This window comes from Strongylocentrotus purpuratus, unplaced genomic scaffold (genome assembly GCF_000002235.5).
Source record: "Strongylocentrotus purpuratus isolate Spur 01 unplaced genomic scaffold, Spur_5.0 spur5_scaffold_9, whole genome shotgun sequence".
Taxonomy (NCBI): domain Eukaryota; kingdom Metazoa; phylum Echinodermata; class Echinoidea; order Camarodonta; family Strongylocentrotidae; genus Strongylocentrotus; species Strongylocentrotus purpuratus.
This window is the reverse complement of record NW_022145615.1, coordinates 31,231,967-31,259,849: the sequence shown is the minus strand read 5'-3', so window position 1 is coordinate 31,259,849 and position 27,883 is coordinate 31,231,967. Positions and strand designations below refer to the sequence as shown.

Below are 27,883 nucleotides of genomic sequence, written 5' to 3'. Positions count from 1 at the left end.
GTTTTATTAAGTACTGAGCTGTGAATAAATTCTTTAATAATACATTGAAAGTCAAGTGAAGAACATAAACATTACAAAAAATACATTCTAAGAATTTTGTCGATTTTAATAGTCACAAACGACAGAAAATGTGTAACTTTCATATCAATGAATAAGTACAGTGTGGCTTTACTGCCTTGCAAAAATGGATGAGTATGAGTTCATACTTAACTTTCAAAAAGGGGAATGGACTTGACCCAACTGCTATCATGACAAGTTTGGTATTAGCATATCGGGTACATGCTAGCTGGCTCATTAAAAGTCTTAACCTACTGAATGGTGAAATCTTTAATTTCTTGGGCAGGTTCTGTAACAGTGGGCCAAACCTTATCAAGAATTGGCTGACACCAGCTGAGTCTAGTTTACTTTTGCTTTTTGCTTTTCTCCTTGTTGAATAAATTCTAAAAGTCATTACCTCTTTTCATGTAAATACATTTCTGATAACAATATAGATAATAGATATATAATTTTATTGAAAAACAAAATGCTTTTTAAATGATTATTGATCACATGTAGTTTACAAAATACACAATACAGGTAATTAATTATCCACACACACAATACAGATACCTATCTCTAGATGTACAATAAATATGAGTTAAAACATAAACACAAGTGTATACATAGACTTGTTAATGGAAAGAAGTAAAAGCTAAGACTAAGTCTACTGTTCACTGATTGTTTTGGAATATTTGATTGCATCCTCTTCATCATAATTTCAAGGAAGAAAAAAAATCCCCCCCCCCCCAAAAAAAAAAATCATTAAAAAAAACATGACTGACAAAGAAAGCGGACAAAATTACAGTTCCTCAGGTAGACAAAGGAACATCCCTCCACTGCTATTATGTAAAAATGTGTAGAACAGGTGTCACATGCATATTCACCTTTTTACATGATAGCAGTGAAGGGATGTTCCTTTGTCTACCTGAGGAACTGTATATGTTGTCCGCTTTCTTTGTCTGTCATGTTCATAGTGTATACTGGCCTCATCTTAAACTTTTCAACAACAACAAAATTTTCACAGTGAAATAAAGATAACTAAAGCCTGTTCACATATAACATTTTTAACCACAACTGTGTTTATGATGATATAAGTGCAATTGATGCGATTTTTATATCTTTTAACAAACAGATGAGTGAGCATGCATAGGACCTATGTTGTGCACAACTACATGTACTTTTCAAATCCCAACTTGTCATTCATTCACACTTGAAAAGAAAACAACAACACTACGGTTTCAAGCATAAATGTGAACGAGCCTTTATCATACAAGTATCATGATGCCTGGTCTTGCGTTCTCCCTCGTCTAGTCCTCAGGTTAGATTTATCTTCTGTAGGAGGATCCGTACTGGTACCTGTGCTGGCTGATGTTGGTTTTCTTTTTGATGCTGGTTCCGTATCAGAAGCTAATAAATGACAAAAGAGATTAAAGGAGAGTTACACTTTGTTCAGACATGACTCAAAAGAAATGTCACGGTTCTGCAGAATCATGTACAGGTATAGGATACAGATATATAACAAAAAGGTCAATATCACATATGCACACAAAAATATGGACATAGAATAAAGACACAAGCATATTAAAATGTTTACAAGGAAGTGATCTAGGGCCCCATGTCACAAAACTTTGTATCAATTGATGCAAACTATGACTGATATAAGTTTCTGAAATCATTGCATTTGATGTGTCATTCTTAAGTATGCTACAGCACTGTGAGAGTTCAAGTTTCCATAAACCAAAAGAGCACTGAATATGTGGCTAAAAGTTTCATACTTGCTGCTACGTGGAAATCATACAAACAGTAGACTTCACCATCAATCAACGTTTTTTTAGCTTGCAGTGTAAATGCAGCTTGTATCATTATTTCTTATTTTGCCCTGTTCATACCTTTTACATCTGGTTTTTTTAATCTTTTATTTTTATACCATCTAAGTTACTTCAATCATCCCCCCTCCTCTTTCTCTCTCTCTCTCTCTTCTTTCACTTATCCTCCACCTTCATCCCTTCTGTCATCCATGATCTTCCATCATCCCGTCTCTCCTGACCTATTCTATGCATACCGCAGTCCACTCACTCCGACCTTTTCCCTCTCTAGCTCTCAGTTCTACTTCGTCTACAAACATTCTCATCCCTCGTCATGCCTCTTGACGTAACTTACTGAACGGAAATAATGGATCGGGAGCTTGAAGTCTTTGGTCTCTGTCCTTTTCAAGCATACTGATGTAATTCTTGGCGAGTTCAATCCCACAGTAACCCCATGCCGAGAACAAGATGACTTTCAGGAATATATTCTGGAAGTGATCAATAAGTACCAGTTGTCATTTCATTTAAAAAAATCACTACTTGTGCAAGAGCTGTAGCTACATGGACAAGTACAAGACGCCAAGGGGTCATAGCAGGATGTAACGTCTCCTTGAGCCTATAGAAACAGCAATGCGTCTCATAGCAGTCAATACATATATACTATTAAAGTGTGCTGAGATACTCCTCTGAATTATGAAAAGCCCAGTTTCAATATCTTCATAGTTTTCAAATTATCGTAAATCTGTAACTAAAATAATTCAAACATGTTCATCTGTTGTGTTGTTACTCGTTCTCCCTCTTTAACTCAGCCTTGCTTTAAAGATAATCAAATTATCATTTGCTATGAAAAAAAGTTAAAATGGGTCTGAATGGGTCTATGTATTGGGAAGTAGTGAAAATATACACTATATTCTACATACATCTAGAATTGGAAAGAAGAAAAAAAATCAGATTTAGAAAATAATCCAATCCAGTTAAAGGTATAGACCAGTTTTGGAAATGCCCCCTCTCAAAAAAATGAAATGTAAGCTCTTATTACCAATCATGTGAAAGAATATGTTTTGACTAATACGTGATGATACAAATTTTGCCAGGAATCCGTCTACTAATTGATATATTTGGTAAATTATCATATCTATCCGGCCTGGATAGATATCGCGTAATTATACATCTTTCTGTGTACAGTGCTTGTAACTTTACCAAGACTGGGCCAAATTTCTGATCATTTTGATGATTCCAGAACCTTGCAGTACACACCGATACTTATATACCGGTACTAGATGATCAACTTTTTCTGATCGATTCCACAGCGTTTCTTTCACAATGCAATCGCATGACCAAAACTGGTCTATACCTTTAAAATTATTTTCATCAAGATCGCCAGGAGAAAATAGATGATTTTCTTTGCCATTTTACCCTGACTGCATGTACATGTATGTATACAGATATTTGTTACACCGCATAATATGATGAGCATGGCAAATGTGGGGCTTGATGCGACTTACCTTTACAAGTGGGTTTGGGAGCAAATAGTCGTTAGCTGCGAGAGCAAGAGCTCCTACCAAACATCCTAGGAAGAAACCTTTTACAAGCCTGCCTCGATTATCTGTAAGAAATAATGAGGGCAAAATGAGTGATATGGTGTCAAGACTAAGTTCGGAACACAATTTTGCTCCATTTAATTTATAAGTACATTTAAAATGGGGAAAGTGTAAGAATAACCCTCCTAAAACTAACCCTAACCCTAACCAAAACACTGATTCTAAAGCCTCCTTTTTTTTTAATACCTTTGTTTTTCTTTACTTTAGTTTTTACTTTTACTCTTTACTTTAGTTTTCTCCTTCACATTCCCTTCACAAAATTTTTCAGTTGTTCTAACAATTAAGTTCTTCATTTATAGCTTCTTACTGAGTAATAATTATATCATTCAACTTTCCTCTAATAAAGATAAGATCAACAAATCAAATCTTTCAATACAGTGTCATTTTTTCACCCCATGCCATACAAACAGAAACTCCAAGTATTCTTGGTTTTAGTGCCCAATGACTGATTTTCACATTGCTATATTCATGTCTTTGACCTTATGGGTATGATTTTTTGTTTTCTTCTTCAGTTTCAAAGAAACATATATAACATACAGGTAAGTGTTTTTCCTCATTCTACAGATAAATGCAGGTTGGATGCTTGAGTGGTATTAATCGGACACTGCTATGCTGAAGGTTGTAGTAATCCTCGTTTGAACTAAACTGATTAGAGAAAAATAAACAGTTTAATTACATGAAAACTGAGAAAAACTCACTAATTCTGTGGGCAAATCTTGCTCTGTTTGCTTGATGTAAAGCTTTGATCAAAGCTTCATCTGGCTCATACTGTAATCCATCCTATAAACCAAACATAAAGAGAATCATTAGAGTTTGAAAATAAAACTGATAACAACATAAGTATAAATCAGGAAATATACCATCGACTGATTTATTTGCTAAATAAGATATTAAGCTTTTTCTTTTGCTAATTAATAGCAATACTGTTGCCTTTTATTCAAACATGATTTATAGAATTCAATAAAGAACAAAACATACATGTTGGGTAATGGTCACAGTGGCAAAAATTACTAGCATGTTGATAACCTAATGAAAGGAAGATTACCCTTACCCCCCCCCCCCTTAAAAAAATGCTTAGAAAACTTCATCAACCTTTCTGTATAGAACTGATGAGTTTAGAAAGTCACAATCATTTATGATGTACTGTTTGTCCTACATAGTTTAAGAGATTAAAGATATTAATATAAATTTTACACTAAGTATACATGTAATTAAATAATCTTAAAACCATTGGTATACCTGTTACCTTTACGAGAAATGCAACATCCCATAGGGAGATTATTTGCAGGGTACTTAAAAAGTCAAGCATGTCGTTTAAAAAATTGAAAATATCTAAAACAAATGACAAGATTCACCATTTGTCTTGCTCATTGAATATTTGCAAGGTCAATAAAATGCTATGTAAAGTGATGTTTAGGTGATAGTAGGACCAATTATTTCTACACATATAACTGGCAAACTTCTGTTTGTAACACACCAGCTCACCTGACTAAATGTTCTCTTGATTTCAGAGAGACAAGTATTCTTACCTCAAATGATTCTATTGCTTCCTTGAAGTGTTCTGCACCAACCTCAGCAAGACCCTTGTAATAATAACCCTGGAAAAAACAGAGAAGAGAACAATTAGTTTTAGAACTGAGAGTCTACTTGTTTTCACAATCATCACCATTATCACTATCATCATCATCACTATTATCATCACCATCATCACTATCATCATCACTATTATCATCATCACTATCATCATCAGCACTATTATCACTATCATCCTCTCTATTATCATCATCACCATCATCACTATCATCATTACCATCATCACCACCATCATCACCATTGTCACTATCATCAGCACCATTATCACCATCATCATCATCACTATCATCACCATCATCACTATCATCATCATTATCATCACTATCATCATCACCACCATCATCACCATTATCACTATCATCATCATCACTATTATCACTATCATCATCATCACCATCACCATCATCACTATCATCATCACTATAATATCATCTCCATCATCATCACTATTATCATCACCATCACCATCATCATCACCATCATCACCATTATCATTATCATCACTATTATCATCACCATCATCACCATCATCACCACCATCATCACCATTATCACTATCATCACTATTAATATCACCATCATCATCACCATGGGGAAGGAGGAGCCCTTTTGTCTGGTAGTTGAGGTTGCCATAGTTACCTTGTACCAGTCAGGTCTAAGAACGATGACCTTCTCTGCATCCCTGTATGCATGGTAATGTTGTTGAATGATCCTGAAGCATTCTGATCGTTGAGCGTAAAGCAGAGCATTGTCTGGATCCACCTTGATCTCTTTGGTGAGATCTATTATGGAAGCCACTCCTCCTGGGCCAGTGCGGTGCGACTCTTCCTCCATCTTCTCACTGCTCAGTCAAAATGAATTGGAGCTAGGGAATGGAATCAAGAAAATGTCATTATTCTTCCAGATGACAGGAATACCGAGAGGAGAGGAAGGAATGGATCGAGTCAATATGATTCTTCTGCCAAGTCAAACTACTCAAGAAGGATTAGAGATGGGGAATCTTAAAAAGAGAGATGGCAGGAATGATGAGTATAAATCGGAAAACTAATAAGAAAGTTATGCTTTTTTTTAAAGTACCAGTATGAAAAACTATGGAACTTAGAAAATCACTACACAAATTGCCTATTTGGTTATCAGTTTATGATGTCATTGCCTCACTATTTATCAATTGATTTTTATAATTTTTATCCCATTTATTTCCCTTTTTATCCCCCAAAACTCGATTTCCTTTGCCCACGGGGAAAATTGGAAATTTATATTATCAATTTAAAGAAAACAATTGGTGGACAGTGAGGCAATGACGTCACAGACTCATGAGTGAGTTGCCAATTTGTCTTGTGATTTTTAAAGTTTTTCATGTCATTAAAAATGTATAACTTTCTTATTAGTTATCCGATTTTGCTCAAAAATTGTTTGATTGGTTTGTCTGATTTTTGTGCTTCTATTAGAGGCAAGTTATTTTTGTAGTGGACTTGCCCTTTAAGGTACAACTAAAGGAAGAGGAGAAGCAGGCCCGTGACTAAGGGGCCTGCCCCCCCCTCCTCTAGGGACAATATCGAGGTCTGCTAAAAAAATTATAGGGCCTATATATTATTTTGGTTTTTTAAATTGTACCTAAAAGTAAACTTGATTTTCACTTTCAGACAGAAAATTGCCAAATTTTTCCCTACCCTTTCCATTTGCAGGGGGTTGTCCTCCTCCCCCCCCCCCCCCCCCCACTTTAGCGCTTCGCACCTTCGAAAGGGTATAAGGTACTCAAACACCATTGTGACTCAAGCACCGGTCAAGGAGCTCTACATCCGCATCCCTTGCCTGCTTTACCGTTGTGGCTCGAGATCGAGTCGATTGCCAAAGAACAAATTCCATGTTGTTCCATGCATGAAAACCAAACATGAAAAGATACATTGTGGGACCACACTAAATAACACTGACTCATCATCACGACACTGTTCTTCTAATATTCTTATCTTCCACTGAATATAATTGGTAATAATAGTACAGCTTTCATATTCAACAATGTTATATGGATTCTCATGTATTGTCATCCACTTAACTAAAGTAAAATGTGAAATTCTTACCAAAATCAATTCTTAACTTGCTTCGCGATCGCGTCTGGACACGGGCTAATGAATATTCATACGTAACTCCAAAAAGGGGCGGATCATAATCTCCGCAGCTGGCGGCGTGGTATGGTGGGGATGGGTGGGGGTAGGGGGGCAGGGGGAGAATGGGCACAATTAAGTCTGAAATTGCATGACAACTGAAGGAAAAAAGGGAGAGAAAGAGTTCATCACGTTTGATGCCTTACGATATTATTGGAGTACATTTTGTTTTAAATGTGTATCATCATATTTCTGTTGCCTAACAGCCCGTCTTTTTCATGGTTGCCTGAACAGGCTGAAGATATTTCGAAACTTTGTGTTTCATATACGGGCCTTACAAGTTTACCTTAATCATTTTGATCTATAATCCATTAATGATAATTTGATCACAGAAAGGCATAAAAACATGGCTCAGAGCAGTGCACTGGATCCTTTTTTGCAAAGTAGATAATATTAGCATGTGGTTGGATGAACAAACTTTGTGTTTGATTTTGGGACTAAAGAAACTTTGTACTTTTGGACTATCGACCCCCGTGATCTTGAAATATTTAACTAGGCAACTTCCGATAATGAAGACACAATGACCTTTTTTGCAGCATGAAAAAGAAGGCTTTACTGAGTGACAGTCCTGTATGCATCTCTCTGTATAGAGCTTCGTATAAACCAATGTAGGTATGCCATTTTAAAACAAGATGAATTCCAATTAATTATGGACCTACCGTGTTTATATTTCCTTAGAAATTATATTACTATCTTGATCATAGACGCCTATATTATTTCGCATACTAGCATTGTAACATATGTGCAGCCCCTGTTTTCGATTAATTCATTGACGCTAAACATGCGCATAAAAAAGTGTACCAAACTTTCGTAGCTCCTAATACAAATTCATAACCAATATGACTTTTGTGATGAAGAGTAACTTATTTTCTGTCCAATTATACCATATTCATAATATTTCTGCCACGGGTGACTGAGCACCAGGCTCTTTAAAGTCAGTGTTGCCAAAAACGCCAAGTTTGGGCTGATGGAACGAATGTGGGTCAGGTCATTATGCATCCCGGATGTTATGTGCTTCTTTGGTCTCAGTGCTTCATTGTTTAAAATTATGCAATGTTTTTTAGGCTTTCCGATAGGAGCTTGTTTCATACTATTGTGAGCAACCTATACTAATTTCTTGTCTCAGGATTATCTATTAAGTTCTTTCTGCTCACCCATTTACCTCAAAGGATTAGTGCCGCGGCGGGACTCGAACCGTGGACCTTGTGATCGACAGTCCGGTGACGTATCCACTCGACCACAACACCTCTACAAGCTGCTTATCTTGAATAGCCGATGAAAACCCAAAGCTTACTTAACCCAAATGCAAGAAAGAATACATTATGATGATAAGTATCAAAGAAATTGATAGTAGGCTTCCACAATAAGATAACATCCCAAATAAACTTTATCCATTTTGTATCACTCAATGAGAAGGGTTAGCTCAAAGAAGGGGTGCGAATGAAGTCAAGATAGTAGGCGCTCATCATAAGACAATATCATGAATTTTGCTTGTACTAAGCATTTCCTTGAGTTTGAGTTGATATTAACACCTTTTCTTTTCAACCGCCTAATAGTAAAATGTAAATAGGTGAGCAATTGTTCTGGAAAGAGATAAAACACAAAATGGCTTTTGACCCACATTCATTGCTTTAGAGGATTTTGACAATACTTTTTTTTCTCAAAAGCCTGCTGCTCAGTCATCCATGACAGCACAATTATGAATATTATATCACTAGACAGGATATTAGTTACCCTTTACTATGATATATAACTTTTTTTTATTAAAAAGCTACCGGTTCTAGGACAATTACCCCCCTGGGAATCCATCCCCGGCCAAATTTACCAGCGGGACAATTACCCCTCAGGACAATTACCCCCAGATAATTACCCCCCCCCCCCCTCCGCCCCGAGGACATCTACCCCAGTAGGACAATAATTACCACCCGTGGACATTACCCCCCCCCCCGCCCCATGAACAAAATTCTTCTTTTATTAAAACCAACTTATTATCAGAGTGGACTTTCCCTTTAATGACGGGTAATTTTCGAGGGGTGTGGTAATTATCCAAGGGGCTAACTTTCGGGGGGTATAGTTTTCCGGGTTGTAATCTTCCGGGGGTGATTTTACAGGGGCCCAATTGTCCTGATAAGTTAATTACTTATTGCTATATCGGAGACTAATAATCAGACTGTATGTAGGCCCTAATAAGTAACTATTTTGCAGAGGCATGCATACAATAAAAGGCATCAACTTGCTGGCCGAAGGTGAAGTAATCAATAATGAAGATAGCTATAGGCCTTTTTGTAAGGGTAAGACAAAATAGAGAGCTGCAATGTTGATAAATCAAAACAAATGACAGTTTGATTCCTCAAGTTGAATTAAATTCTGAGGAACCCGTCTTCTAACTTAATTTCTTGTTCTGTATTGCATTTTCCCACCCATCCAATATGTATTCCGATTTTCTTTAAAGAGCCATCGCCATTTTATTGAATTTTTAAATGTGTGCCTGCAAATTTTTATTTTAACAGCAATAATATGATTTACTGAATACTAAAGTGACAGTATTAAAGTGTTAAAATCATATAATGATTATAGGAACTTCAGGGGATAAACTGCTAGGCTATAGGCCTATCTTGGAAAAGCAATTAAGAGAGATCATTTTATCAGATACATTGAAGTTGAAGAGAGGGAGAGGGAGAGGGAGAGAGGGGGGAGAGGGGGAGAGGGAGAAACTCAAATTAAAAACTATAATAATACGTAATTTTTATATAATGTCTCTTAAGCGCTTTACAAATATACTATTACCCCGGTCATTGGATTCAGTGCTTGCCCGCACCCCCGCACACACTGTGTGCACAATCTCCACTCTGTAAAGACTCTTCTTCTTCTTAAAAAGATGATAAAGGAAAAGGAAAAACTAAAGGATAAGGATTGTTATAAGGAGCCGGGGGGCTCGGAGAGATGAGGAGGCGGTGGTATATAGGGGGTATGGGAGGTCAGAGGAAATGCCTGTGTGGTGCGATATTTAGTGGAGTAGGAGGTAAAAAATAGTTGGGGTAGCTCTATCAAATTAATATTTTTCAATCCAAATAAACACACATATGACGTGGTAGAACGATAACAGGTATAAACGTATTAATTACCACGTTATTCCGATCCATATATCGCCATCTCTCAATGTGATATTGGAATTATTATACACTGAAATTCGAACCGAGCGATCGTATGGAGAGTCTCTGTCGAGCTGCCGAGATGGAAGCGAGGTAAATTTACCCTTTTTCACATTCTGTTAACCAAGTTAGGTTAACTTGATTTCAAAATCAAAGTATATATTATACTATTCGAATGGACCTTATTGCCTATAATGCCCATTAATGTGAAATTGTATCTCTATTACAAGGCTAAAGATCCAGTAAACTTTAAGTATTGTCCCATGTATTGAGAAACATGTGCTGTATTCCGTGTAGTGTCACACTCGTAGTCTGGAAGTTAGATGTGGGGACACGGCAAAAGTAATGCAACATTGTGAAAGTATTGTGATCCATTTGGATGAAAATTAGTTTTATAACTTCTCTTTTGTGAATAATGATAATGCTTCCAAATAACACAAAATCTAGATAAGAGTAATGAAGGGGGTTTTCGGCCACTTATTCTTAAGACAAAATCCTATTTTTTGGACCCTTTACTTCTGTAGAGATATGAGTGTGAGGTATTGTGAATGGATATTTGAAAGTGTGTTCACTCGTCACACAACATAACTCTTATTTTTATTTTAGCTACGAGGAAGCAAGGTTGCACTGACAATAAAATACATGAAAGAAAGTATTCCCTTTTCGTTATGTTTATTGGGTACTGATGAGGCTGGCCGTACACTAGACAGCAATAACCATCTGATTTGGGTCATTTCTTTAATAAAACTGACATTTGTTGTCATTCCCCAATACAGATGGCAACCCAGAGATCTCGTACCGTGGGGGTAGCTATAGCCCACAATGGCAGCTTTTTGTGTCAAAACATTTTCTCCCCGATTTTCTTTATTTAGATCTAATTTTCTGATGTCTAAATCAGATGTAAATTAGGTCGGTATGTCATTTGTCCTAATTACAGTTATCAAAATTTGATAACTTAATATTAAATACGTAATTTACGGACTTACTTATATGAATTATCCAATTTGTATCTCAGATCCGCGAAGCAGTACGTTCATGCATTCGAAATATTACCCGGCGGCCGATATATTTCCGGGTCCACCTACCAAAACATAGCCAAATGGCCAATCAGAGCACTCGTTTCGTGGGAGTTCGTTGGTCAAGCTGGGCCGACTCGTACGTAGCTACGGTAGCTATTGGACGTTCGAAAAGAAAAAATGAATATTCATCAACTAAAACCAAGACGGATAATGTTGACGATGAGACTTTCTCGGATTAATCATTAATTTAGGATCTAAATGAGCAAGCTATCGTAAGTCAAATAAGCTATATATATGTTATTTTTAATTTGTGTTGTAATTGCAGCAGTTATGAGGATGTAAAGAGTGAAAATCTCGTTGCATATCTCATTCATCGCGGTCCGGTCGAACCGAACCATTTGTTCCGTACAGTGCCTCACAGAAAGAGGTCCCCATACTTCAGTCTCTATAATCGGAGGTCTAGTGGAGCCAGACGTAGTCTCAGTGGAACAACCGACGATTAGAGAGACTGAAGTTTTCGGTCTAGCCGTACACTTGCAAAGTGTAGCCAAGCACAAGCCGGAGAATCGGAATGAAAATGCATAAATGGTAAATGTGAATATTGCACGGCGATTACATAATGATCAATGATGATAATGAACATGAATAAATGCGATGTACATAATGAACATGAATAAATGCGATGTACATAATGAACATGAATAAATGCGATGTACATAATGAACATGAATAAATGCGATGTACATAAATAGAGCTTACGACAATAGTAGAAATGAAGTCGAAAGTCCAATGAAGATGAAGAGAGTTGAGAACGAAGGAAGGGGCTCACGCGATGATGTGTGCGGAGGCTTGAAGGCGGAGATGCAGCTTCGTGTTTGTGGCTGAAGAGCGGTGACGGATCTCGACGCTGACGCTCGTGATAAAGATGATGAAGAAACTCTCAGGCGAGAAGAGAAGAGAAGAAAGTGACGCTCGACGATGAAACAGTGAGTCGTTGATGTCGGAGGCCAAGGTAGAAAATGCAGACATCAAAGCCGGCAGTGGTGCTGAGCAGTGAGTCGCTCGATTGATGCGCCAAACTTTGATGATGAATGTTTAGATGAGCTGCGGTGAGTCGAGCTCATGTGGGGTGAAGAAATCTACCGGAGCAAAGATACTGGCAGCTCCCAGCGGAGAACCAAGGGGCCATGTCGGGTCTTGATTTAAACTGTTCCACTGGAAGACTGCCAGCCCGCTGAGAAAGTTGACGTGCCATGCAAGAGGTGATAGGCACGGTAGAATAAGCCTGGAGAGAAAATCATGGAGCGTGTGACTCAACTGAAGATGGATTTAGGAGTGAAGTGCGTTTCCGCGCTGATCTATAGTACTATCAGGCGGAGCAGGTATCCCACGCCAGAGCTCCCCGGAGCTTGCCAGGCCGAAAACAAGTACTGCGGTGATCGGAAATTGGAATCTGAATTAGACAGAGATATCGTGTGTGCGTTGCGGTGTCCGGTTGCATTGATTTAATACATGCGGTGAGATACTTTTGAGCTTGCGACTAGCACAAAATCGGGCTCTTAATCTGAAAAATACTTGAAATAAAGCTCATTTTATGGTACCCATATTTCTTACAGACACGCGTAAGATACTCGATTTTTCAGATTCGGGTAGCAGGACCGCCGATTACATCGCTAAAATGTGATATTTTAGGATATATTTTTCATTGCAAATGTGGTTGTTCAGTGACTCTGGCATGGTATGGTATGTGTGGGATATGTGATATGCTATTATGCGATGTATTTTAAAGGGATTTTACCATGCATCTAACCAATCGGCCAAAAACTGAAGCTGGTCGATTACCCCCTCCTTTACTCTATACTTAAGATATAAGATTAGACTTGAAAGGGAATGTAATTTGTAATGACTTAATTTATTCTTGTCCACTTCTTAATCAGTCGAGAAGGCATCCTGCCATCAGACCCGTTTGATGATCATGATGGCTGCAGTGCATTTTCACATCATCTGCCAAGTAAGTACATAATCAATATTCCTTACAACTAGAATGGATTGTAAATCTTAGTAGCAGGAAATACAGTAGACCGAATTTTTCTGTCTCTTTCGTTCGTTAGCCTCTGATTTGGGTAGGGTTGGCTCTCTCTTTAGAGACAGAACAGCGCTATACGCTTTAGTGTTCACGCTTTGTGTAAAGAAACGTTACACCAAACTTGGCAAAACTACCGGCCAAATTCCAAAATGATTATAACTGAAAAACTGCGCATGTCATTACAAACTTGTAGCTTGTGCACAGTTTTTCCGTTATAATCATTATGCCTTCGGCGTAGACTAGAGGGGATGAGATTTAGATGATGTCTTGGGCAGCGAGAGTTTTAAACCACCGCTGCAAGATTTTTATCATGGATGTCGATTTTGACCCATAATTTCCTAAAAAGAGACCATTAAACGGATTATTTCAGTCAAGTTGGTAAGTGGAACCAAAGTAGTTAAGCCTAGACCTGCAGTGTAATTGTCAAAATGAAATGCATCGGATATGCATCCTGTGAAATATGGAATTTGGCTGGTAGTTTTGCCAAGTTTGGTGTAACGTTTCTTTACACAAAGCGTGAACACTAAAGCGTATAGGGCTGTTCTGTCTCTAAAGAGAGAGCCGACCCTACCCAAATCAGAGGCTAACGAACGAAAGAGACAGAAAAATTCGGTCTAGAAATACAGAGGACGAGGAGAGAGAATAAAGGATAAAGAGAGATAGATAGACTAGACAGACAGACAGGGGGGAGAGAGAGAGATGGGAGAGAAAAGAGGAGAGGATGAATATGAGTCATATAATGATAATGAGTGAGGGAAATATTTGTGTATTGATCAAACATTTGACAATGACAATCTTTTGGGAAATTGAGTGACAGCATCATATCCGAGCTTGTTCAGTGAAATTCTTTTTTTATAGAATAAATCATAGAGAAATGTACTTTGTAGCCCAACTTCCATTTAAGAAAGAAATGTAGATCATGTCTGTGCATGGGTTGCATTTCACTCTGGTATTGGTAATCAAATATGTTTAATGAAATTGATGTTTTTTTTATATAAATCTATTAATGCAGTTTATGCTAGAATAAAGAATTATAAATGTTATTCTCTTGCTGTCAAAAGGTAGGAATATTCCCAGGAACTGGAAAAACATCACAGAAGAGTTTAATGAATCTGCCTCGCACCTTAAGCTTGGAGAGCTTCTACATGACTCCATGTAAGTATTACAAAGATGTTGCTAGGTGAGAAGCATGTATGAGTGAAAGACAACTGCACATGTGTGATGCATCAGGATATGCTCAGCAAGTTTCAAGATTGAAAGCACAACAAAATGGATGCTGATTTGATTTTTTTTTTTAGAGAAAGAAAATTATTGCCTGATTTTTTTCTTCTTTGAATCGCTGATTAAAATCCCAATTGTTAAAGTTATTCTCAATTGAATAAGTGTACTTTAAGAAAGAGCTAAACCTGGTAATTATTTTAAACATACGATCCTTGCCTCTAGGAACTCTGTTTTATGGAGACAGTCTTGAATAGTGTAAAGGACAGTAAATGCTGTAATGTATTTTTGTATTTTTGTATTTTTTTTTGTACAAGTTTCTTGGAACTTTTTAAGATATTTCATCCAGCTAGTCGGAAATTTGAATGCATTACTATATCAATGTTAAAACTCACCACTCTCTGTTCCCATCTCCATCAGTTTTGGTTTGTTTGAGGCCATGTCTGCCATTGAGATGATGGATCCTAAGATGGATGCAGGTATGATGTGTAACCAGTCTGGTCATAAGGTACTCAATCTGCAGCAGAGTATCGAGGCGGGGAGATTGAAGACATCAGATTTGACCAACCATGAACTCATTGGCATCATGGATACAACATTCGCATGCTTGGTGAGTAAATTACTCTATTGTCCCTCTGCTATGACATGCAGAAAGGAAATTCAGATATCTGTCAAGCTGAATTTGCCATACTCAACCCAGGTGATGTAAATGGGTACCTAGCAGGAATTAATTCCTTGAAATGCTAGAGCGCCGTAATGGTAGCACAGCTAAAGCCAGGGTTATAATTCCTAAATTCGTTAAGGCGTCTTGAGCATCCCTTGGGGTGGATATGTGTGCATTATAAATGTTATTAATATTATTATTAATTCTGTATAAATATGAGAACCTCAGAGTCTAAAGTTTAGGGATGAGGTAGCTATGGAAGGTCCACCTCTCTGTGTAGGTGCGATAAATATATGATATATCAATAATGCCCAGCTCTTATCTAACAGGACCTTCATTGCATATCAAATCAGTTCAGTTTCCTTCCAACAAGTTAACCTCTGAAAAATATCTAATATGATATTTTGATCTCATTTTTATAGAGCATTTTACATACACATACAGTCAAACCTGCTTTAGTGACCACCTGTCTACAAAGACCACATTTTTTGTTTCCCTTGAAAATGGTTTCTCATTGAAACATGTACTAAAGTAACCTGTCTACAAAGACCACTTTTTGTGTTTTTCCTTGGGTGGTTGCTACAGACAGGTTTGACTGAACAAGGAAATATTTTCAGGTAATGCTGATGCTCCTTATCATTATCATAATTGTTAGTGTCTTTACAACAACAACAAAAAATTATCTGTCATATCGATGCTTTTGAATATTGAAGCAAATATCAACATCATCTTTATAATTCTTAAAATGTTTTCTTCTGCTTGGTAGGCAACTTGGTTGGAGGGTCATTCGTTAGCTCAGACGGTCTTTACCAACCTGTACGCTCATAATCCAGACCTGATTGATGACCGCTGTCTCAGAGCATTCTCCCTGGTCATCCTCAAGATGGTGGACACCATCAAGGACAAGGTCATGAGGGCAGGAGTCTATGAAGAGGTCAGTCAGAGTAACATCAAAACATGTTGGCCCTTATTTTACCAAGATCTAAACCTGACGCTGAGCTTAAGCTTTGTTTCAAATTAAATTTAACAAAGGGAATTATTCTGGGGCCGGTTTCTTGAAACCGTCATAAGAGACATCCCATACAGATGCATTTTAATTCTATAACACATGTTTCAATGGGATGTCCAAGAAGTTGGACTTCTGACAGTTTCAAGAAAATGGCCCCCTAGGATCTAAGATCTAGGTTTTACTGTATTAGAAGAATATGAACCATGATGAAAATAATGATACTTCTGATTTTGGCAGGAGTCTAGTCTGTCAGAAAAGTGTCCAAACATGCATGTATATCATGTAAGGTAATGAATACAGGAGTCTTTCAAAATGTCAGTTGAAACTGTTCTATTGTGCAAAGTTTATAATTATGAAATCAATCCCATTCAAAACAAAGTTATATTTTATCCAAAGTTGGAAGGGACAGGGATGTTGTCACACTCACAGATTTACATTAAGATGGGGCCTCCCAAAAATGTCAACCCCAATCTCCGTTCCCCTGCACACAGTTGTGAACATTTCAGGCCAGACCCCCCTTTGAAAAGGGTTGGTGTGGAGCCCTTTCATATGGTTTTCAAAGGTGACTGAAATTATCTTTACCCTTCAAAAATACTTTTTAGATCCTTTTATGACAAAGCCAAGATGCATTTCAACAGATTTTATATGATATTCCAGGTCTGTCTTCTCTCATTAAAACACTCATGAGTATTCTTGTTAAAGTGCGGGTTTGAGCAGATGTCGGTTGAACAAAAATGTTCAGAGTTATCAGAAATTGATGTTGAGTTCAGTTTAATCTAATCTGTACCATGTATATTCTGTTTTTATCTCCTGGTAATTATAGGAGGATTTCCAGTCGATGACCTATGGTTTCAAGCTAGCCCACAACGTCACTGAGTTAAGAGTTGTTGGTATGCTGAAAGAAATAGAAGAGGACTATAACAGAAGAGTCAGAGTAAGATATCCATTTAGTTTAATTACATTGGCAGGGACCTTGCTTTGGCAATAGCCTAGGTTGCCAAAACATATTTTAGTGTTTCTTTGCTGTTCAGTGCAACACTTTTACATGAAATAATATTGATGTTTTTGTCAGTTGATATGCTTAAAACTCTTCAGGTGGAAACTTTAATTGGTACTAGGGCCTCTATCATTTTGTTTATCCTATAATGTACCTCTTTGAGTCTGTTCCACCTGTCGAAATATGAGCACTGTTTCATTTTGCTTTTACTGTATTTTGTCTAATTTGTACAGTTTATGTTTAAAGCGAGTAGAACTATTGCTACAAATGTTTAATATAACATATACATTCATTATTCAGAAGTGGGAGACATTTAATGGTGTTCTTCTGGCCAAGACTAGGACAGATACGCAGCAATGCTTATCCACACTGTTGCGGGAAAAATATGAGATGTGCCATGTTTGTGTTTCATTTGTTACAGAACACAAGAGCAAGGCAGGGAGAAGACAGAGATACCGCTACAGAACTTGAGGTGAGATTATTATGTCTCTGTTAACTGTTTGTATGTCTTTTATATCAAGTAATTGTTATTCCTTTTTTTGGACAGAATTTCGTCAGTGACATGGCATTGAAATTGTTATAAATACTTATTTCTAAAAACCTTGACCAAATCATGCTTTCAGATTGATACTTTAATGATCCATTGTATTCTTTTTCATATTTAATGAATGTGTTCATTTTGCACTCATTTCCTTAAATCCCCACTGTACTACTTGTAGCTACCTGCTCCCTCTATATAGAAAACAAAGCCTAATCGGTGACCATTGGTCCCCCATGATCCTCTTTTTCTTATGTTAATTGAGAGCTGAATTGATGAGATAGCCACCTGTCAGTGACCACGCTCGGTAGTCTAATCCCCCATGGCCGAACTAGTACAGACAGCCTTTAAAATGTTCTGTTTTCCTATCTGTTTCTATCCCCAGCATGAGCAGTGTATAGCAGTAGTATCAAGGATCAAGTTCTGCAGGATGTTTTATTCAGCTCTGCTTGCATTCACAAAGAAAGAGGTAAGTTGTGTGGAATCAGTCCACAATGCTCTAGGTGTACAGGAGAAAGGAATGTTTATATGGAATGGAGAAGTGCACTTAAAAATTAAAAAAAATGATCATTACTATTATTATTATTATTATTATTATTATTATTATTATTATTATTGTTGTTGTTGTTGTTGTTATTATTATTATTATTGATGTTGATGTTGCTTCTGGTGCTGTTGCTGTTGTTGTTGTTATGATGATGATGATAATGATGATGGTGAACCGATGATGAAATGATGCGGTGAAAAAAATTGTGATAGGTTTTTATAGGGAATCATTACGGGCATCACATGACATTGAGCTCACCCTTCACTCTTTGCAAGTCCAGAAGCCATGGGGAGCTTTGCAATTTTGCAGTTGTACAGTATCTCACTAAAATCAAAAACCTTTTACAAAACAGGTCTATACTTAAATGGAAATTTTCACATGGTAAAATCAGTTTTCTTTTGTAAGCAAATCTGTACCCCCATCCCTAGTTACGTATATTTGCAGTTCAGCTGCTCATGACTTCACACTGTGTTTTTAAATACATGTGTTTGCAAGGTGTGTAGGCAATTCGAGAGGCACATGTAATCTCATTCTTAAAAGAGAAACAAACTGACTGAATTTAATTTTGAACTTTCAGGTTCTGTACATGTAGGTAAACTGAGAGGCTGTTCACACCGGCAGAGATAGCGCGCGCTAGACCGCGCTATCTCTGCGGTTTGGAAGGTACAACGTCGTTTCGGTCCGCCCAACAGCGAGCCACGGCGAGCCAAAACGGCGTGCCACTGGAGCACCTCTTGGGGGTGGTCCACGAGAGTGAGCGCGGTCTAGCGCGCGCTAGAAAAAAGGGGGTGCTACGATAGACCGCGCTATCTCATTGCGGTGTGAACAGCCTCTGAAACTCTATTGTTGGTTTCTTCTCCATAGATCAAGCAGTCAGTAGAGGAAGCCAAGAAATTACTACTCCTTGCGTTAGACCTGCTCCCAGCCATACAGAAGACAGTAGAGTTAGGTGATCCACAAGTCATATCAGACGATGAGACATCACCAGCCATGCCAGGTACTACAGGTTATTACCCAAGTAACCTATCTTTTCTTGTGATGCCTACATGTATGCCAGGTTTCATTTCATTTCATTTCATTTCATTTCAACACAGAAACCCTTGTTACAGTTCTCAGGAAGTCCTTTTTAAATTTAAAAAAAAAAAAAAAAAAATCATATTTAAGTACTTAGATTATCAATTGTTAATTCATTTGACATGTGAGGGAATATTGATCTCATCAATTATATAACAAGATGTTTGATAGAACTACCAATTTCTGACATTGTTCTTCCTTCTGACATTTTTTGCAGACTACCCAAATGTGATGGGCTTTGAGCCGTTAGTAAATCAACGTTTGCTGCCCCCTACCTTCCCAAGGTATGCCAAGATAATCAGTAGGAGAGATGCTATCTCATATCTAGAGGGTCTGATGGCCAGACTAAGAACAGTGTGTGAGGTCACCAGCTTGACACCCTTTCACCCTATAGTGGTAAGTTGGAAAGCATTATTTTGTTTACCATTCAAAGCACTGTTTGATATTGTGGTATGTTTTTTAATGTGGTAGAATTGTCTATGAATTTATGTTTGTATGTAACAAATTGTGTTTGAAATCTTCCAGTAGTATACCCAAACGTGCACATTTCCCTCCTCTAGAAAGATTCATATGCATGTATTCAAACTGATTCAGCCGAGGACGCAGGTTCGAAACTGAGTCACGTCTTTCGGATGGTGACGTTTAAAGGTCGGTCCCCAGACGTAAATAATCATATCTGATTGATACATGTCTGCAAAAACCCAATACACACACACACGTATCTCTTGACAGGATTTCTTTGCTGAGTTCTGAGGTCATCAAGCAGCATCCCTGTGTCCTTCCAAGATTTATCCATAAACAGCTGGTTTAGAAGTCTATTAACCCTCACACTGTATTTGTTTTATACAGGATTTCTTTGCCGAGTTCAGCAAGCAGTGCCCCTGTGTGCTCTCTAGATCGGTCCTACAGCAGATCTTCCTGCCGTATAACAACAAGAAAGTGTTTGGTGTGGAGCTCGTCCAGGAATGTTTGAGGGACACGTTAAGGGGGTTTGTTTGCCCCCCTGTTCTAGCTCAAAGGTCACCCATCTATAACAATGCCCAGGCCAAGGAGATGGCTGACTCTATGCTGATGCACTCAATCAGGGTAAGGAAAGGAGAGATTATTATCCAGGCTTAGACAGATGATGTACATGTATGTAAGAAAGAAGCCCTTGCAAAATACTTGGGTAAGGACAAAATAAGCTGTTTCTCTGAGTGTTAAATGTGGGTTAGTGATACAAAACATAAGGATGTAATGGTGGAAATTGAGATACTAGGTTTCATACAATTGATGATAATGATAATGAATAGCTTTTCTTCAGGGGACACAGGGGTATTTCGCACTCGCCTTGAAAATATTCCACTCAACAAATCAATTTTATATAAATATTTTAGTATCCATAACAATTATTTGGTGTCACAGGTACCGGAGAAAACAAAAGGTGTTCGTTCTTATTCACTTCTCATACAGTGTATCTCTCCTTCCATGCAGTGTAAATTATTAAAGAAGACATTTTATCCCATTTGCTGTACTCTTGTTTATTGGCATAATAAATCATGACTGGATGGGGTGCTTCATTTAAGAGCGATCCGTAGTGTTGGTCAAGTTATAGATTTAAAAATTTAGATTCTCTGTTCATTACTTGATACCTGTCCTTTTGATTAAACATTTTCAGCATATATTGCTCATCTGGGCCTCATTTTGTTAAAAAATCTGTTTGTTATCAATCTCACCTTGACTTATATACCATTCACAACCCTCAACCTTGTAAATAGACAGTAGGCCATCATTGCTCTGTGACTGATTAACGGAGTTGCTATCTACTGGGACTTGTTGCAGCTCTTTACAGCGGCATAAGGCCCTAGTTTTATTTCCTGTTCCGTTCCACATTTTTTGCATTGTAGGGAAACAATTCCAATTAATTCCCCTCGTTTTTTTTCTTTTCAACAGCCGATGTGCTCCTTGATGCAGATCCATGGTCACAACCGAGCCAGACAGAGGGATAAGTTTGGGCAGCTCCTGGAGGAGTTGGCCGGTCTCCAGGACCAAGCTGAAAAGGTGGATGCTAACCTCCATACAATCATGTCCAAAGCAGAGGTCAAGAAGACGTACGAAGCATCGTTCAGCTGCTGGGTTATGTATCATACTCTACGCACCATGATACAGTATGTCCAGTCGGGCTTTGAGCTGGAGCTCTATGGCATTCACGAATACCATTATATATTCTGGTAAGCTGAAAGAGTCAAATGGTCGCTTTGTGTATCAATGAATACAGTCAAACCTGCTTTAGCGACCACCTGTATAGAAAGACCACATTTTCCGTTTCCCTTGAAAATGGTTTCTCATTGAAACATGTACTAAAGGAACCTGTACATAAGGCCACCTGCCTATAAAGACCACTTTTGTGTTTCCTTTGGGCGGTTGCTATAGGCAGGTTTGACTGTACTTGGTTATTAAGAGTGAACATCTTTCTTGGGTAGTTAAGAACGAACATCGAAATATCAATCTAAGTCTGATAAAGAGAAGGTTTTCTAAAGGAACACTCGTACTACTACAAATATTGTGAATCAGTTCAAGTTCTAGTACGAATTCTATAGTTTTAAAGATTCTTTCTCCCGTATGTGTATTGTGTTGTGTGTATATGTTTGTCATGTTTTCTTTTTTAATGAATTTTTTTTACCAGTAAATCATTTGAATCTTGGATTAAATGAAGCGCCAAATAATCAGATGATGTAAGTTTAATGGAAGGTCATTTTGAATTTTGGCGTTATGCAGTTTATAGTATAAATATAATGACTGCTATGAGAGGAATAGTTGTTTTATAGGCTCACGGGTACGTTAAACGTCCTGATATCACTAAGTTTTAACATGTAACCTAATGGGGATCGCAGCAAAATATTACTATTTTCCTGGAAACCGGAATCTTGCGGGAATCTCACTCCTGGATTGTTGAGCGGTACTGGCATTGTTCGTTTCTTTACGGGAGTGGCTCATGAAATCATGACTCCAATTTTGACCAATCAGATGGCTAGATTTCTAAAGAGAGGTATATAACAGTGTTTGAAACATTTGATTGGTCTGTCTACTGTAGGTACCTATCTGACTTCCTCTATGCATGGTTCATCTCTACATTGAGTCAAGCAGACAGCATGCTAGGTGACCATGAAACACAGTATGCTGAACCTCAGGGCAAAGGTCGCAGTAACAAGAAGAAGGCCAAGAGGAAGAGGCCGCGACCTCTGGAGCGAGAGCTCGCCCTCTGTAAGGCGCAGCAGGCACTCTGTTCAGGCTTCTACAAGGTAGGAATCTAATGTTTGACAAATTTGCTCTCAGCCAATCAAATGCCACGATTTCAGTAGCTTACGACAGTAAAACTTGTTATTGATAAACATGAAATGGGGTCCTGATCAGATTAAAGGCTGGGTATAGGCCATATGTTATATATCATATATCTAGAAAGCAAAAAAATGTTGATGATAATTTATATCAAGTACCTATGCCATATGCCAACTTCACAAATGAAGGAATGAATAAATGATTGCCAGCATTATAAAATCAGCTGAAATGATTATGGTAAAATAAAATATTTAAATTCTGAATTTGCATTCAATTTGTGTTATGTAATCCTTGATACTCCAATCTGTAAAATTACAGTGCTCTTTAAAGTGACTCAGATTCTGAAACAAAATCCTGGATTTAGCTCATGATGCTACCATAACTATAAACCTTTAGGTGAGTCAGGAATCCCATGATTTTTACAAGCTGATCACCTGTCTGATTATCAAGATATTTATGATTGGAAATCGAAATTTCATTTCACAGTTTTTATAACACTACAGTCTTTTGGGAGAAATGAGTATGGTAAAACCAGTCACCCAAAGATTTTTACTTTTTTGAGGCAATTTTTTTAGGACTTCAATATTACACCATATCACAGACATTGATATCGCGTAGAGCCATTCACCTCAGATTTAACATTGTTAAACGATGCCTTTAAGAAAACAAATGTATGTATACAAATTTGTTATCTGTCCACCTGTGTCTTGATCTTTCTTTATCACTCCCCTCTTCATTTTTCCTTGTATCTTTCACCCCCTTACTCTATTTCAATGTCTGTATATCTATCTGTTCGTCTTTATTGTCTGTCTGCAGGCGGTGATGGGTTTCAGACTCGACACCAAGATCAAGCAGCCCAACTCTGAGTTTGACAACGAGAAGGTACGCTTTGAGCATCGTTTCAGCGCCTTTTCCACCGTCCCGACCCCGCCCCTGGTGCAATACGATCAGTTCTGTGAGATCACTACCCCTAAGATGAGCCCTGTCGCTCTCTATGGGACGTCGTCTGAACTCTTCTCTCATGCTGCCGAACTCCTTGACAAAGTCCCAAATCCCAATCCTGAGGTAAGAAATCCTCCAAATTCATCTCCTTCTTTATAAAGTATTAAAAGTGGTAAGAACTGTTTAAAAGTAAATGATCTTCATTTCTTTTATTATGCCTCCGCTACAAAGTAGCCGGAGGCATTATGTTTTCTGGTTGTCCGTCCGTACGTCCGTACGTCCCGTTCTCGTGATCGCGTTATCTCAAGAACCGATTGATGGATTACCGCCAAACTTAAATCATGCATGTATCTTGCAGAGCCAATGAACTGATTAGATTTTGGGGTCACGAGGTCAAAGTCAAAGGTTACAGGGCTCATTATGTATGCAAAAAAGCTTGTGATCGCGTTCTCTCTAGAACCGATTGATGGATCCCTGCCAAACTTGAATCGTGCATGTATCTTGCAAAGCCAATGAATTGATTAGATTTTGGGGTCACAAGGTCAAAGGTCACAGGGCTCATTATGTATGCAAAATAATTGTGATCGCGTTATCTCAAGAACTGATTGATGGATTACCGCCAAACTTGAATCATGCATGTATCTTGCAGAGCTAATTAAGTGATTAGATTTGGGGGTCACGAGGTCAAAAGTCACAGGGCTCATTATGTATGCAAAAATAGTTTGTGATCACGATATCATGAGAACCAAAAGACAGATTACCATCAAACTCAAGACATGTATATGTATCTTGCAGAGCCAATGAACTGATTAGATTTTAGGGTCATCAGGTCTAAGGTCATGGGGCTCATTAAGGATGCCTATAAATCGCTTGTGAATGCATTATTAAAGACGACAGATGGATTACAATCTAACTTGAAATTTAAAAGTTGCTTCCGTTTTGGTTTGTAAAATTGCTCTATGGCGGAGGCATCATTTCGACTGCGTGCAGTCGAAGTTCCATCTAGTTCCATCTTAAAAGCATCTCAAACTATCATGTTTTCTCTTTGGAAATGTGTTACAAAATTTGTCTGTTTAATGTGTTTATTTTGAGTTTTGCTTTTGATTATTCTCACCAGCATGGATGTTAGGGGAAAAAAATACTGCCTCGAATATGATATCGCGTTGGTTGTCTCGGTGGTTACTAGTTCAAATGAGACATTACATTTTTTCTTGTCAGTCTCACTGCATTTATCAAAAATATGGAACCACATGGTGTGTTAAAAAAAACCTACTTTTTTTCCTCCATGATTGGAAAGTTTGTTTTAATCTGTAAACAATGAATTTAGTCACTGGTGTACATAACAATGTCATGTTTCTCCATCTCTGACGCATCTGTTAGATCCAAAGCCTGATCAGAGTGGCCAAGACAAACAACGTGGTGCTGAGGTTGCTCGTTGGGGGACACAAGAGAGACTCCCAAGCGCCACCGCAGTTTGAGTTTACTACTCATAGGACTTTCCCCATCATTAAGCTGGTTTGAATGAGTGCTAGAGAGACTCTCAAGCGCCACTGCAGTTTGAGTTTACCACTCATAGGACTTTCCCCATCATTAAGCTGGTTTGAATGAGTGCTAGAGAGACTCTCAAGCGCCACCGCAGTTTGAGTTTACCACTCATAGGACTTTCCCCATCCTTAAGCTGGTTTGAATGAGTGCTAGAGAGACTCTCAAGCGCCACCGCAGTTTGAGTTTACCACTCATAGGACTTTCCCCATCATTAAGCTGGTTTGAGAGCGAGTGCTAGACAGACCCACATGCACTTCACTCAGCAGACTTTCCTCATCATTGAGCTTTTATGAAAGTGAGCGCAAGAGAGACTCCAAAGCACCACCGCAGTTTGAATTTACCACCCATAGGACTTTTCCCATCATTAAGCTGGTTTGAATGTGAGTGCTAGACATACCCACATGACGACACAAGTATATACGGCATCTGCAAGAATCTTTGGTATTGAAGGAGGCAGATTATCTTTAAGAAGACACTCAGCAGACTTTCCTCATCACTGAGCTTTTATGAATATGAGCGCCAGAGGGACTGTTCAGATTTCTTCATCATAAGTGAGCGCAAGACAGATATTTTCTGACTCACATGCACTACCATCACCGGATTTTCCCCATCATTGAGGTTGTTTGAAAGTGAGTGCAAGCGGTTCTCACAAGTGCCATTGGAGATCAGTATTACCATTCTCAGAACTTTCACTGTAGTAAAAGCTTGAATGAAAATGTACACAAGAAGGCTAAAAAAGCATTACCGTTTTATCATTTGTATATTCCTCAATCATTGAAATGTTTACAAGGCCCCTGTGATTAGATAGAGCCTTGAAAGTCAGTCTGCCATGCTTTGTGAGCATGGTTCAGGTAATCAGCTTATTAGAGATATTATTGGTGCTTTTTACCAGAGGATTGGTAATATACAAAAATATTACACAGCAGTGAGGGCATTGGTAAGAATTACCCACACAATGTATCTTTGGAACAGTCGAACACGTCCTAGGCGGTAGCGGAGGGTGTTTGGACTGTTTTGAAGTTACCAAGTGCGGGTAATTTTACTGATGCCAGAACAAATTATTTGTTTTATAAGATTATGTTTTATTTGTTTTATACAATGATGTTTTATAACATGATTTTACTAATGACCGTTCATTAGAATTGGATAATGACCGTCATTATCCAAATTACGCATTAAGCAAAATAAATGCCTGGTCACGTGTACGCTTTCAACCAATCATTTGATTAGGATCCACGTCATCATCTTATAATAGCAGCTAATGTTGCATTGTAGAATAACGTCTATCAGAAAACCATTGATTCTTCTCCTTTATACAACTCTTTATCCATCAAACTCAAAATCTTTCTTTTGATTTATGGACTGTAGATACTTTTCCTCTTCCTTATAAAGATCTTTGACGTCACATGCTGCTTGTAAGATTAGAAGTAGAAGGTAGTAACAACCATCTACAAAATATCTGAAAGAAGTAGGTCATGAACACATGGTCAACATCCACAATTCAACAGCCTTTAAAATTTGCAAGAAATCTAACTGTGCAGACATCTCAATTTAATTCATGTTAAAATTGTAACAGGTGTTTTAATGGGAAATTCGTTAACTGTAATGTAGACCTAGGCAGTGTTTCATGAAACAGTCTTAAGAACAATTTTGCTGACAGCACATTGAAACATGTGTGCCTCAGAAGTAGGGCCTAAGAGTCACATTTTGGTATCCTACAACACATAACTCAATGAATGCGCCTAGGACCATGGTTGTTGTGCGCAATTGCCATTCATTTAGGCATTTTTTTTTTTAATCGCTTTGGGGCAAGTTTTTTTAAACCATCATAACACGATGTTCATGAACATCCCATTGAAACGCGCTTAAATTAATTATATAACAAATGTTTCTATGAGATGTTCAAGATCGGAGACTTATGACGGTTTCGAGAAACGGTCACCTTTACTTTTTTAATGAACTTTACTTTTACGTCAACAAGCATTTAGAGACTTTATTCAGGGATATAAAGAGTTTGAGTTTATCTTCTTTTTAAAAATCTTTTATACAGTATACACTGAAAACCCCAAGGTCTTACAAGGTATTAAAGAAATTGAGGGAATAATTATAGAAGATATACTTGAAGTGTTCATTAAAAGATTTACACATACCCTGAGATTCATTGAGGATCTAGTAAAGGGTGACTAAGCGATGTATCATCGTATGTGATTGATACCCGCTTTAAGATGATGCTCAATGTGGTGTCATGGTCTGCTTTTCTTGTACTTTTGTGTAGGGTAAGAAAAAACACTGTATAAAGGCAAATAAAGCATCCAATGCTTGTAATATATGTGAGGTGCTAAAGTGTAATCATGTAATGTTATGATTGAATCAATACATCACTAATAATGTATGAATTTAACATAGATTAATATATTGGTGACCATGTCTCAGATATCACTAAGAAAATCAATTATCTGTTTGGAGCCAGAACTGCATAAACTCATATACTGTCACACAGAGTTTATGTAATTTTGGCTGTGAACAGATACATTCAAGCCAGGTTTACTAATTGGAGAGGGGACGAGATAGACT

At 37.8% G+C, this 27,883-nt stretch overlaps 2 protein-coding genes across 2 annotated transcripts; one reads left to right on the top strand and one right to left on the bottom strand.

Annotated features, from left to right (window-relative positions):
* Positions 1-987: 987 nt before the first annotated feature.
* On the bottom strand, positions 988-7,225 carry LOC100889414. Its single transcript, XM_030976864.1, has 7 exons — positions 7,117-7,225; positions 5,678-5,903; positions 4,975-5,043; positions 4,144-4,225; positions 3,350-3,450; positions 2,200-2,332; positions 988-1,446 (listed from the first exon to the last, which is right to left on the bottom strand). Exons 2-7 carry the CDS (start codon positions 5,870-5,872, stop codon positions 1,316-1,318), a joined length of 711 nt encoding a protein of 236 aa, XP_030832724.1. The 5' UTR covers positions 5,873-5,903; positions 7,117-7,225; the 3' UTR covers positions 988-1,315.
* A 2,976-nt stretch (positions 7,226-10,201) lies between these two features.
* On the top strand, positions 10,202-26,037 carry LOC583797 (N-alpha-acetyltransferase 35, NatC auxiliary subunit). Its single transcript, XM_030976831.1, has 15 exons — positions 10,202-10,445; positions 13,309-13,382; positions 14,519-14,612; positions 15,096-15,285; positions 16,106-16,273; positions 17,172-17,282; positions 17,767-17,817; positions 18,269-18,352; positions 19,295-19,427; positions 19,722-19,900; positions 20,354-20,590; positions 21,437-21,714; positions 22,578-22,785; positions 23,639-23,887; positions 25,145-26,037. Exons 1-15 carry the CDS (start codon positions 10,408-10,410, stop codon positions 25,283-25,285), a joined length of 2,235 nt encoding a protein of 744 aa, XP_030832691.1. The 5' UTR covers positions 10,202-10,407; the 3' UTR covers positions 25,286-26,037.
* Positions 26,038-27,883: the final 1,846 nt, after the last annotated feature.